Genomic DNA, 13,705 nt, shown 5'->3' on the forward strand with positions numbered 1-13,705 from the left:
CCCGTCAGTGACTCACCTCCTTTCTCACTTGTTGATAACTCACTGACAAATACACCCACACTCATTTGAGAGATGAGGTGTGTGGTTGTAGTAAAATTGGAAGTTCAGAGACATGTTAGGTCCACTTTCAAGTTGGGAGGAAGGGGCAAATGACTAAAAAAGATGAGTTGGAAGGCATATTTATGCCTTGTACCTTCAAATAATCCACCATCTTTCATATATTCTATCACCAATTGCTATTAGGGAAATGTTATTTGGGCGGGTGACATGTTTTATAACATTTATAAACATTGATTTAACACAAAATATAATAATACATTAATAATACACAAATATCATAAGAATATCATAATTGAATGTTTAAATAACATTCCAGGACCCTATTTCTAATTCTCTCTATGCTTTAAATAGCAATAAATATGTGGGATATTAGTAGCAACCACCTTAAATTATATTGTTGGCACTAAATTGCATTTTATAACAAACTAATTATTAGATTTTAATTTTTATCACTATAGTAATTGAACTTTGATTTTTGTTAAATTTATAGTCTCGATTTTCTTTTTTTTTTAAATTCTGTTAACAAATACAAATATAGTATACATTAATATAATCCTAAAATCACTTAATATTAAAATTAATCATAGTCCCATAATCAAGCGATCTTGAAAGTTATATTAATATATGTCATGTTAATTTGCATTAACAAAATTTGACAAAAGTTGAAAGATGAACCAAATTTTAACAAAAAATCTTCATGACGGCAGTGAAAGGCAAGGGATCAGAGCCCCAATTCGGTTACAGGGAGATGAATCCAAGATGGGCGATCTGAATCTGGACAACCGAAATAGCTTCCCGTTGCTGAAAGAAAATCGACTCCCTAATGAAGATCCGTTAGTGAAGATGTCGGCGTTGAGGAAGGAGGCGAATTCTATGGTGATGAGATCTTCAGATCGGCAACTGATGGATAGATCCAAGCTTGAAGTGACCCCTTTTCTGGTGGATGATCTGGTAGAGAAAGAACCGATGGGGATGATACCGCCGATGGAGACGATGAAGTCCTTACCGGTGGAGAGATTTCCAGTTAGGCAAAAGGATCGATCCACCTTTGATGCGAGATCTGCGCATGAGAGTGGCCGTTTGGAGAGGGATGATCGGCCCCCTGTTGCTGGTTCGAATCGCATGGAAGAAGGCAGGCGTGGCAGAGACGGACCACGCTTTGAAAAGGGCGGGTCGGGCAGACCCAGGTCCAAAGACCCACGTGATTTGGCCCAGATTCACTGGCCCAATAACCATTTAAATGATCAAAGTTACAAAAATAAGCTCAGGCCCAATATTACTTCTCAAGCTCATTCTTTCCTCCAACAGGGACCAATTAATAGGAGCCACTCGAGGCCTCCTGTGCAACCAATTAATTCTTGGGCAGATGTTATTGAATGTCATATCCAACGGGTTCCTACGCGGTTGGAATATTTTCCACCATCAGGTATGTCATTTGACATTCTTTTAGTTAAATTACCTAGTGATGTTATTGATGAATGTTTGGAATATTGGAGGAATACTTTAGTGGGGTATTTTGTGGAAAAGAGGCTGCCTTTTTTGGTAGTCCAGAATATTGCTAGGCGAATGTGGCAACACCATAGGCTTCTTGAAGTTCTTTCTAAAAATTGTGGTTTTTTCTTTTTTCGATTTGATTCCCAAGAAAATATGTTAAGAACTTTTGAGGCAGGTCCATATCATTTTGTAGATCGCCCATTTATTTTAAAATGCTAGGAGACGAGTATGAATTTAGTAAAGGAGTCCCACTCTTCAATTCCTCTTGGGATAAAGATTTACAACCCTCCTCTAGAAGGATAGTTGTTAAAAGGGATTTCGATAATGGCAAGCCAAATAGGAAGACCCCTTCATGCAGACCCTATGATAGAAGATAGATTGAGGCTGGGATATGCTAGGGTGTGTGTTGAAGTTAATGTATCTTCTAGATTTCCAAAGTTCATTGATATTGATCAAGGTCTTGATAAAGCTTCTGGGGATCGGCGTATTTCTAGGCTTCCGGTTGAATATCAATGGATTCCTTCGGTTTGTTCTCATTGTTGGGTCTTTGGGCACCCAGATTCACGATGCTCAAAGCAGCCCAAACCTAATCCCAAAACGATAGATGATTGAGACCCTAAGGATAAAAAAGAGGGATTTATAAAAGTGCATAAGAAAAAAAGTAAGGAAGCGGTGATTGTTAGGGATAAGGACATATATAATATCCCAGATTTTTCAAAAGGGCTCAAAAGTAATTTTAATGTGGGCCATAGGTGAAATTATCAAAAGAGTTGGAACTTAAGTATAATTTCTTATAGTTATCAGTACAGAATCGACTGCAGGGAATATTTCGGAATGTTATTGTCTAAGGAAAATGATATGATCTTGATGAGCGTTCTAAGATAAGATTTATGGTAATAAAAGAAATTGAAATTGAGTCAATTTTTGGTACAGCTAAATTACAATTTCAATTTAGGCTGAAAAATCGAATTGTCGTAAGAGACTCCCGAAAAGTCAACGGAACCTTAAGGGGGCTTCAATTTTTCATAAGAATCAACCCTAGAGTAGTTTTGGAACGAAACAAAGGTCTGGTAAGGGTGCAGGGACAAAATTGTCCTTATCGAGTAAGCTATGAATTATTAATTTTGGATTTTTGCTATCATAATGCAAATTAGTTTGACGTTTGAGGATGTAAATGCAATTAGAGAATTATTTAAGTGAAATAGAGATGAATATTGGGATTTAAATGTGTAAATTTTTTATTATTATGAGATAATATAAAGTGATATATATATATATACATATACAATTGTGCGCGTGTGAGTGAGGCGGTCGAAAGTTGCAAAGTTGCTGCAAGATGGAAAACTAATTGCAGACAAGATTGAGATAATTTAACAATAAAGTTTGGAGTGATTTGAGGAGGTTTGTCGGATTATGTGATGTAGGAATGTAAATATATATATATACATATATATGCTCTGTGTGTGTGTGTGTGAAGAGGTAGAGGGCTGAGAGCTGTAAGAGAAGCTGAGAGAGAGAGAAAGTGAGGGCTTGTGAGAGCTTGGCGGAGGGCCGTGAGAGATCGAGACAGAGAGAGAGAGAGAGACCGAATGAGAGAAAGAGAGAGAGCTTGGGCCGAAGTCGGCCATGGCAGCTTGGTTGAAAGCGAGCAGGGGTCAGTCGCAGCAAAGAAAGTGGTTGGCGTGATGGTTGTGGAAGTGGCCTACGGCAGCCATGCGTTCCAACTGGTTGCGTGAAGGTCCAGCCATGGCAGTCGCAAACAAGCCGCACAGCGAAGCTAGGCAGCACACAAGCGGGCAACGACGGCAATCAGCGAGGTCGCAGGAGGCCGGTAGGGTGGCTGGTGATGGCATGCGACGGCGCAGGGCGCAGCGACGGCCGACGGAGGTGGCGAGTGAAGCTGGGCATGGCGTAAGCAGTTCGCGTAGGAAGCAATGGAAGGAGAAGAAGAAAAAAAAAAAGAAAAAGAAAAGAAAAAGAAGATAGAAAAATTATGAAAAAAATTGTATAAAAATCCTAGAAAGATCTAGGAATTAAATTGTGGCTCGAAGAATATGCCCGGAGCCAGGAATTCAAGGCACACATACCGAGGAAGCCTAAGGGGCTAAGTCAAGGTGAGTAAAATTTTTCAAAAAATTTTCAGAAATTTAGGAATGTTATTTTATGAATTTTTATAGTGAAATATTTAGGTTGGATTTATTGAGAAAAAATAGGAAGAAATAGAGAGAAAAATAAAGAAAAAATAAGAAATTATGGAAAAATAGGTTTTAATGCTTATTTAAATAATTATGATGCTTGAGGCTTAAGTTGAAGTGACTTGTGCGAATTTTGAGTTTGGCACGCAAAACGAGATAATGCACATATTTTGAGATAAGACACGAATATCAAGGTAACTCGATAAGCTTGAGAAGGTAAGTGATACTTCCTAATTGAATTTAATTTTGTGAATATGCTTGGTTTGTAAGTGGTTCAACCCAAAATTCGATTTTATGTAAATAATTTTGCCATGTTGGCATGCCTTGATATGAGTATGTCATGTAGATTGCATTTACATGTTTTGATTTATGAAATATGCATATAAGCATGATGAGATTTACGGTCATACATTGCATGGGTTTGGGATTAGGTACTGGCGTCGTTGCTTTGCCAATGGTGCATCCATACACCTCGGTCTGGCAGGGAGATTGTAAAAATGGCGGCTAATCTTAAGATGCAGTAGACCCAAACATGAGAGTTATGATGTTATGTGCATTGCATACATACATGAACATTAAATATTTTTGTAACGGCCTGCCTCCCAGAGCCCCTACCGCAAATAGAGAATCCGTGAGAATGTCATTATTAAGTGATACAGAATAGTGACACAACTAAAAACTTAGACATCGCTCTTGTTAAAAACGAATCTTTTAAATTTCATAGCATTTCATAATCATTTTTACATAAGCGTTTACACCGCTTGGGCCCACCTGGGCTTACATAACATACATCAATTTCGAAAACATAAACATTAATTTTAACATAGGCACAACGACACCCAGGATCTAGATTCAGGAGAGCTCTGCACTTGCTACCATGACACGATGACCTGGACCCAAACCTCGCTGAATGCACCCGCGGTCTTGGGACACTCTCTTACCTGGAATGATGTAAAGCAAACATGAGTCACGAGACTCAGCAAGCTCATGAAAGAAAGGCTGAGGGTTTAGGATAGGACTCTTCCCTTGACACCCCATGCAATTCATGCCAATGCAATCACACCATGTCATGAGCTATACGTACCTTACTTCTACATGCATAACATAAAATTAACTGCACATAAGGAACCAAGGGCCCACATAAGTCACACATTGGCACCCAAGTTCCGCATACAAACATGTTGCAGCCTAACATAGGCTATCATATCATCATTCTCTTAGATCAGCCTTTTCCTGACATGGTCAGCTTTTCCTGACATTCAATATTTGTCTTTTCCTGATACTCGTTACATGCTCTTCCTGATACCCATCATACTCTCATGTGTTCTTCTTGTCATACATCACATAATCATATACTTCCGCGATCTTGGTCTTCCCCCGGACCAACCCCGAGCTAATATCTAAGTCGAGCCGAAGCTCACATGAGTCGGTACTCCCGACACCTAGCACGGTACTCCCGTCCAGAATAACAGTAACAATAAAACCATGCAATGCAACACATAGAAAATGCAATGGCCTTTGTAGCATAAACGTGATGACAAGGCCCCCATAAACCAAGCATCAAGCTCTGCTATGCCTCACATAGGAATACACACATGCAGCATGTTCTAAATGCATATGCTCACCTAGGATACCCAAATTGGCTCTTAAACCAACCGGGTCATGCAAATGCTCATACATCCCATCACACACAAAGCATGTCCCTACGTGAATGCAACCCAGCCCCTTATAGCACACACATCATGAAATGCACAAACCAAGGCGGGAATCTGGAGTACCAGCTCTTCTGGCCGTCTAGCGCTTATCGTAACAATCGATGACTGGCGCCCATACATCCAACCATCAACTGCCATGACCCACGATCGACAGTCAGTGGCTTTGTACCCATACCCTTAGACACACTTACTGATACTATTAACTTTATATCTTCCTAGCTTAACTTTACATAACATTTCTCCATAACTCATAACCCTTCATGTACTTAACCGCATAACATCGTAATACCATTCTCATTACTTTTCATTCACGTAAAGCCATCTCAACATACATAATAAATTATTAATAAAACCCCATTAAACCATAAACAACTTTTCTAAAAACCTAACCCAACGGGTATGGCATCATTCCCAAGGAAAGCGGAGCGATACGAAGCTCCGTGACTGTTGAAATGAAAGACACCATGATGCCATTGCTTAGCTCATTCCATTAAAAATAAACCCATTAATAAAATAAAAGTCATTAAGTGGTTACCGCGCGGATTATTGTTATTGATGCGTGGAACCGAGTCAAGGTGAGGGAAGGTTTAGAGTACAAGAAACCTCAAAGACTTTAGCAGGAAATAAATAACGCGAGGAGAGGGTTAGGAGCTTGCCTGAAAAGGTTGATTTCGGCCTCTCTTGTGCTCCCGATGCAAATTAAAACATTTCCAAGTAAATAACACAACTGGGACTTAAATTAATTAATTTTAATCGCGTAAAATTTATAATTTAAACATATCACGCTTCTACTAATTTTTACCCACGTACCTGATCACTTTCCCTGCCGAAAAATCCCAAAATTCTGTTATTTTTTTCTTATTTTTCCTTCTTTTTATTTTCCTTCCTTTCTTTTCTTTTCTTTTCTTTTCTTTCTTCTTCTTCCTCTCTTCTTCTCCTTCCCACACCCCTGTTCCTGCGCCTTGCTTCTTCCTCTCCTTTCCTTTCTTTCTTTTTCTTTTTCTTCTTCTTCTTTCTTCTTCTTCCCTGCGCCAGCTCCCCTACGCCTGCGTGTGCTGCTGCCATGGCCGATGGCTGCCTCAGCTACTGCCACAGCCCCCTCCCCCAGCTACTGCCTACTCGTGCAACCTCACTGCCGGTCGTCTTCGCGAGCTCCTCCCTACCCGCTGGCTATCCCTTCTTCACCCAAGCTTGCGGCCATGGCCGCACGAGCTTGCTGGAAGCTCGAACTTGCGGCTTCCATGGCTGCCACTGCGCACGCCTCTCTCCCTCTTTTAATCTCTCCATCTCTCTCCCTTTCCCTTCCTCTCTCTCTCTCTCTCCCTCTCGGCCGAGCTCTCTCTCTCGCAAGCTCTCATTCTCTTTCTCTCTCTGTTTTTGTTTGAAGCCATGGCCACTGTTACACACTTGGCCACCAAGCATGCACACACAACCACACAATTTAACATTTTAATTAATTTGATTTAAATTAATTTAGTTAATTCTTTTATTATTATTATGAATATATACATATATATATGTGTATTTAAATATTAATTCATTAACTTAAATTAAGTTAACATAATTTACACATTTATTATTATTATTAGTATTATGTTTACTATTATTTGATTACCTTAAATCCTCAAATTTTCATTACGGACCCCAAATACCGAAATTTAATAATTATTATTGTCTCCAACATTTCGGGATATTACAATTTTGTTCCCTTACTTAGATGATTCATCATCTAACTTGGGCTTTGCCTTTGAAATATTCAAACGTTCCAGATGGAGATTGTAGCAGAAACGAGGATGGATGAGGCATAAAATAGCATTTAGCAAAGTGCATGATAAGTTGAATGTATGTTATGTAGCTCATGTATTTAAGTTCTGCTACTTTGAATTCTGAACGTTTTGAGGAATGATGATGTATAACCTTATTTATGGTTAATGAGAATGTAAGAATTGATTTATGATTAATGTTAAGATGTTAAGTTCGATTCTAGCTTCCGCATTTAATGTTTATGATGATTCTCTTTCGAGATAGATGTATGAAAATTTTGGGATGGATATGAGGAACGATATGGTTTAGCAATAGTTTTAGAAAAAAAAAAATTATCCTAGAATTGTCCTGAGTTTTAACACGCTCGTAAAATGGGGCGTTACAACATAGGGTCATCATATAGCACTGAGAAGAGGGAGTCTGATCGTATGCAGTTATTGAATTCTCAAAATCCTATTCCTAAAGAGTTTGATGTGATAGCAAATAGATTTTATCCTTTATCGAAAATTGATCAACATACCATCTCCCTTATGGATTCAGAGGATCTAAATCTTAAGAAGGAAGAAGATGGGGACAAAAGGGATTATGGGGATTCTACAGCCATAGCGAGAGAAAAGGGGGAAGACTTGGAATCCGATAGGACAACGAGTTCGACTTCAGAAAGAGGTTAGTCTAGGACTAAATCCAAAACTAAAAGGGAGAGAAGAAAGAAGAATATCGATGATATGATGCAAAAAGGGTCCATAAGTTCGGACCTGACCCCCCAGATGATTCAATGATGCAGGTTGCTGCTTGGAACGTGAGAGGGCTAAATCAGACCCCTAAGCAGTAGGAGATGAGTTCGTTCATTCTCAATTATAAGGTATCGATCGTGGCTATTTTAGAGACTAGGGTTTGTGAAAGGCAGGCTAGTGAGATTTCTCATCTTATCATGCCCTCCTAGAAGTGGGAATTTAATTATAACTTTTGTGAAGGGGGTCGTATTTGGATAGGCTATGATCCGACTATCTTGAACTTGGTTGTTTTGTATATATCTGACCAATTCATTCATGGGAGAGTCTTGGGCTCAGGGATTAACTCTCCATTTCTTCTTTCTTGCATTTATGCTAGATAAGAGGATGGAGATCAAGCTCGTTTGTGGAACTCTCTTAGGGATGTGGGGATGTCGGTAGTCAATGAGCCTTGGCTCATCCTTAGTGATTTCAATGTCTGTCGCAATAGCTCTGAGATGAAAGATGGAAACACTTGCTCGACTTTGGGGATCGATGCGCAGATTTAATGATTTTATTTCCTCTGTTTTAGTTCAAGATTTGGTCTTTAGTGGGCCGAGATTGACATGGAACAATAAGAGGTCTGGGGAGAATTGTATTTACAAGAAATTAGATAGACCTCTTGTTAATGATGGTTGGCTTAATCGTTATTCGGACAGTAGGGTGGCTTTCTTGCAACCAAGAATCTCATATCAGAGTCCCGTCATGGTTTTCTTATCTAGATCTGCTCATAATTTGAGGAGTCCTTTTGGGTTCATAAATCATCTTACAGATCACCATTCTTTTATGGATAAGGTGGCTACTTTCTGGAGCACCCAGTTGTATGGGGGTTCTATGTTTAGGGTTGTGATTAAGCTTAAATCGGTTAAGGATGCTATGAAGACCCTTAATCGTTCTAGTGGGCATGTCTCAAAGAATGTCCTGGATCTTCGTGCTAGACTTCATAAGCTCCAACAAGCTTTGCATGATAACCCCAATAACCATGTGCTTAGGTAGTAGGATCTTGACATATCTAAGGAGTACATGGCTAGTCTAGTGCAAGAATATGAGTTTTTTCGGCTTCATGCTCGAATTAGATGGTTTGCGGAATGGGATTGTTATACTCGTTATTTCTTCCAGTCAATGCTGGCTTGGAGGAATCAACACCTCATTATTAGCCTTCAGAGAGATGATGGTTCTCATGTTGATTCCAAAGAAGAGGTCTCAAGTATTATTGTTTCATTTTTCCAGAATCTTCTTAGTCAAAGTAGGGGTTTAGTTCCTTTCCTCCTTGATGATGTTCCCCCATTTATTGAAAGACATATGTCTCAAGATCAGTGGGAGGGGCTCATCGCAGACATTTCTATTGAGGAAATTAAGAGAACTCTCTTCAGTATGGGTGATGATAAAGCCTTGGGGCCCGATGATTTGACTGTCAAATTTTTTCGTAAGGCTTGGGAGATTGTGGGTCCTGATATAGTTGAGGCTATTCGTGGTTTCTTCGCTACGGGTCGCCTGTTGAGGCAAATAAACACAACAGTCATCTGTCTCATCCCCAAGGTCCCTAACCCTGAGTTAACATCGCAGTTTCGACCTATTTCTTGTTGTAACGTCTTGTATAAAGTTATTGCCAAGATCCCGGCTAATAGGATTAAGCCAATGCTTGAGGTTTTGGTGGATGAGGCTCAGGCAGCGTTTGTGCCAGGGCAGACTATTAGCGATAACGTCTTTCTAGACCAAGAGTTGGTTTTTCAATACCATCTCCATAAGGGCCCTCCCCGCTGTGCGATGAATGTGGATTTAGCTAAAGCATATGATACAGTGGAGTGGGATTTCCTTTTAATGGTTCTTGAGTTAATGAATTTCCCTCCGCAATTTTGTTCTTGGATTCGTGAATGCGTGATGACCCCCTTTTATTCAGTTAAGATTAATGGGCATGTTAATGGGTTTTTTCCTGGGAAGGGGACCCTCTCTCCCCTTATCTATTCGTTCTTGTGATGCAAGTTTTGCATGGTATTGTGCGCCATAGTACAACAAATTCTAATTTCCAATTTCATTGGAAATACGAGCAGTCTAGGTTAGTGATGCTTATGTTTGCGGATGACTTGCTTTTGTTTTCTCATGGAGACCATGCTTCAATGAGCTTATTGAAGTCGTGCATGGAGAGGTTATTTGCTATGTCTGGGCTCAACACTAACCTTTCGAAAAGTGATTGCTTTGTTTCTTGTTCAGATAATTCTTTGAGAAAGGAGATATTCAATGCCTCGGAGTTTTGGAAAGATAACTTGCTTATGAGATACTTGGGGGTGCCTTTGCTATCTTCCAAGCTTTCCTATGCTAGTTGCCAGGCCATCATCGATAAGGTGAAAAATAGGATTTGTTCCAACTTTTCTAGATTTTTTTTTTAAGTAAGAATAATATTAAAAACAAAAAACGCCGAAGCGACTACAAACAAGGCCAAGGCATACCCTGGACCACAAAAAAACAGGAGAGGATCAAAGCAACAATCACCCACTGGACCAAACCAAAAGATAAAAGAGAAAAAAAGAAAATATATACAAAAGTCAGAAGATAGGCGCTTAGAACACCCAAACAACAAAAAACAACTCCTCTGAGATCACTCATAAAAGCATAACTGAAGAAACACACAGACCTAGAAAAGCGAAACAACAAGAGAATAAAGCTCAACGAGCACAAGCACTAAGCCTGAAAATACATGATCACACCACCATAATGGAAGGAGTTAAACTCTCAGAAGTCTCCAGACATAACGATGGGCATGACTCTGCAAAGACGACCTGAACCAAACAATCGACAAATGGGTCCAAACAGCATACTAGATCTGATGTGCCAACTGAGAAGCTGATTTTTCCTGATCCCGAAAGCATCTGTTGTTACATTCCTTCCAGATATAATACACCAAAGCATGAAATATCAACCTGTTAGCCACCTGCTAGGGACCCCTTCCGCTCCATTTTGCAGTTGCCCAGAGCACACCTATATCCCATCGATGCTATGGCCAACTGAACTTCTTAGATCTACGAAAAAAGGTCATCACCTCTCGAGAAAATGGACATTCAAATAAGAGATGGCAATGACTTTCTGCATCAGCCCTGCAAAGAAAACATCTATTCGGGAAAGAAAAAAAAAAGATTAGAACGATCAAGAGTAGATAAACACTCCCTAATTGCCAACCAGAGAATAAACTTATGGGCAGGGATACCCACAAAAGACCACACTAACCTATACCAAGGAACCCTAGGGCGTTAAGCACCAAAGTTATTAGTTGGATATATGGTTAATTGTAAATGGTAAGCTTCTTAAATCAAGTGTTTGAATCGGGATACAGCCTTAATCATATGGATCATGTTTAATTATTTAGATAATATTTATATGAAGATAACTTTGAGTACAGTGGTATAATTGGTTGTGAGTTCATCTATGTGTAATTTGTTTTCCCAGTGATATTTAGTTTTTGATTCGTTTTATGGTATTCTATACAGAGAAATGAAAGATAATTAAAATAGTGTTATTGGTTAGATACAACAATATATTTGTAGTTACGGAAGAATATATGTCTCTAGGTTTGTCTCTGAGAAGTCAAGGGCACAAGGTGTCTCCTGTGAGGCTCTCTGATGTTTAGTCCAAGAAAGTATGTAGAAGTAATACAAATATAATCTAAGTGAAATTCTAGTAATATCTTGATTAGAGAACTCACTCCCTACATAAATAGATTATGACTGTCAGGCAAAGAGGTATTTGAGTTTTCCAAGATTGTTACGGATCTCCAAACAAAAATTTCAGAGGCTAGTTGATGTCTTCTTAGACTCAAAAAAGGCTTCCAAGAAGGTCTGCTAGAGGCACCAATAAGAGGCCCCTAAGAAGGTCTCTCGAAAGTACCCGGGCTTGGCCTTTAGGAAAGTCTCTCAGGCACTATTAGTCTCTCAAGCTTATCTCTTTTCACATTTTTCTCTTGGGCCAATCTCAAACTTAGATTCACTTTCTTAGATACAACAAATAGTAATGTCAAATAGGCAAATGATAATTTATTTATAATTAAAACTAAAGAAAAGTATGGTACTATTCTCAAAAATTTTAAAAAAATAATCTAAAAATTGAAACTCTCAAGCAAAGTTAAGATAATTTTTGAATAATTAACAGTAAAATAAATATATTAGAATTGAGAGAGTGGATAACCCAACTAACAGTTAGCCTTATAAGAATTAAATGGAAAATGTAATAAGGTTTTGCTACCGAGTAGATAATTTTTGTTTTTTCGTAATTACAAAATCTTACCAATTTATATGAAATTTCTAAATAAAAATATCTATTTGTATAGGCTAGTGCTTTTTTTTTCTGAAAGAACTCAACAACACTAAAATTTGTCCAAAAAAAAAAAAGAAAATTAATTATATATATAACTAAAAATGTTTACATAAAATGATGTATTTTATTAGTAATCCATTGTCTTGTTTTTGGCCAACATCAATCAAAGAAATAGAGGAAAAAGAAGAATAATGCAATAGAGAAACCTCAAAAGGGTTCCAAAGATTCAGGACCGATGATTACTGACCCAACTTTGATGGTGCTAGTCTTTTATATATTTTAATGTGAACATGTTGGCAAGTTAGCTTTGTTTTCAGAGTTATTCTTTTGTGATTTTTTTCCCTAGTTTGTTTTGTTGTTTGTGGTTGTTTAGAGTATGTCCTACCATAACCTAAAGACACTTGGCTTTTAGTGGGCCAAAGTTAACGTGAAACAAGCAATTTGGAGATAAATGTATTTTTCGTAAATTGGATAGAGCCTTAGTTAATGATGGTTAGCTTGTTAGCTATCCAAAGAGTAAGGCTCATTTTCTTCAACTAGGGATCTCGGATCATAGCCTTGCAGTGGTGTTTTTAGCTGGAAATAATTGAAATAAGGGGAGTCCTTTTAGGTTCCTTAACCATCTTGTTGATCATCCCCTATTCTTGGATAGGGTGTCTACAAGTTGGAGTATGTGGGTTCCTGGGGTTCTTATGTTTCAAGTAGCTCAAAAGTTCAAAGTTGTTAAGGATGCTATGAAGACGCTCAACAGGTCTAGCGGCTATGTCTCAGAGCTCGTTGCATCTCTCTGTGATAGATTGTGTAGTATTCAACAAGAGATGCATGATAATCCTCATGACCCTGCTCTTCGTTAGCAAAAGCTTGATTTGAATAGAGATTATATATTTGGCGGCTATTGCTCAAGAATCTAAATATTTTCACATTCGAGCTCGGATTCGGTGGTTTACAGAGGAGGATCGGTGTTCTCGTTTTTTCTTCCAACCTATGTTGGCTCAGCGACACAACAATCATATCATCAGCCTCCAAAAAGATGACGACACTGTTTCAAACGCTAAGGAGAAGGTAGCGAGCATCATAGTGTCCTATTTCCAAAATCTTATAGATCAAAGCGCTCATCTAACTCCTCTGCATTTAGAGGAAATTGCCCATTTTATTATTAAGCATTTGGAAAGGGATCATGGGAGGGCTCATTGCTAAAGTTTGGACTGAGCAAATTAAGAACACCCTCTTCAGTATGGGTGATGACAAGGCCCCCAGGCCGGATGGGTTTACTATTAAGTTCTTTAGAAAGGCCTGGGAGTTTGTAGGTCCAAATGTTGTGGAAGCGATGCGTAGTTTCTTCTCCTTAGGTCGCCTTCTGGGGTAAATGAATGCGACCATTATCAGTCTCATTCTTAAGGTT

At 38.8% G+C, this 13,705-nt stretch overlaps 1 protein-coding gene across 1 annotated transcript; it reads left to right on the plus strand.

The window, feature by feature from the left end:
- Window positions 1-712: 712 nt before the first annotated feature.
- Window positions 713-7,364, plus strand: LOC127801259 (uncharacterized). Its single transcript, XM_052336199.1, has 2 exons — window positions 713-1,486; window positions 7,234-7,364. The coding sequence occupies exons 1-2, from the start codon at window positions 730-732 to the stop codon at window positions 7,263-7,265; spliced, it is 789 nt and encodes a 262-aa protein (XP_052192159.1). The 5' UTR covers window positions 713-729; the 3' UTR covers window positions 7,266-7,364.
- Window positions 7,365-13,705: the final 6,341 nt, after the last annotated feature.

The sequence above is a fragment of the Diospyros lotus genome, chromosome 5 (assembly GCF_014633365.1).
Source record: "Diospyros lotus cultivar Yz01 chromosome 5, ASM1463336v1, whole genome shotgun sequence".
Lineage (NCBI taxonomy): Eukaryota > Viridiplantae > Streptophyta > Magnoliopsida > Ericales > Ebenaceae > Diospyros > Diospyros lotus.

Coding starts and splice junctions, on each gene's coding strand:
- LOC127801259 (XM_052336199.1), top strand. CDS start 730: ATGAACCAAATTTTAACAAAAAATCTTCATGACGGCAGTGAAAGGCAA. Junction 1,487..7,233: donor GGAATATTTTCCACCATCAG/GTATGTCATTTG, acceptor CAAACGTTCCAG/ATGGAGATTGTAGCAGAAAC.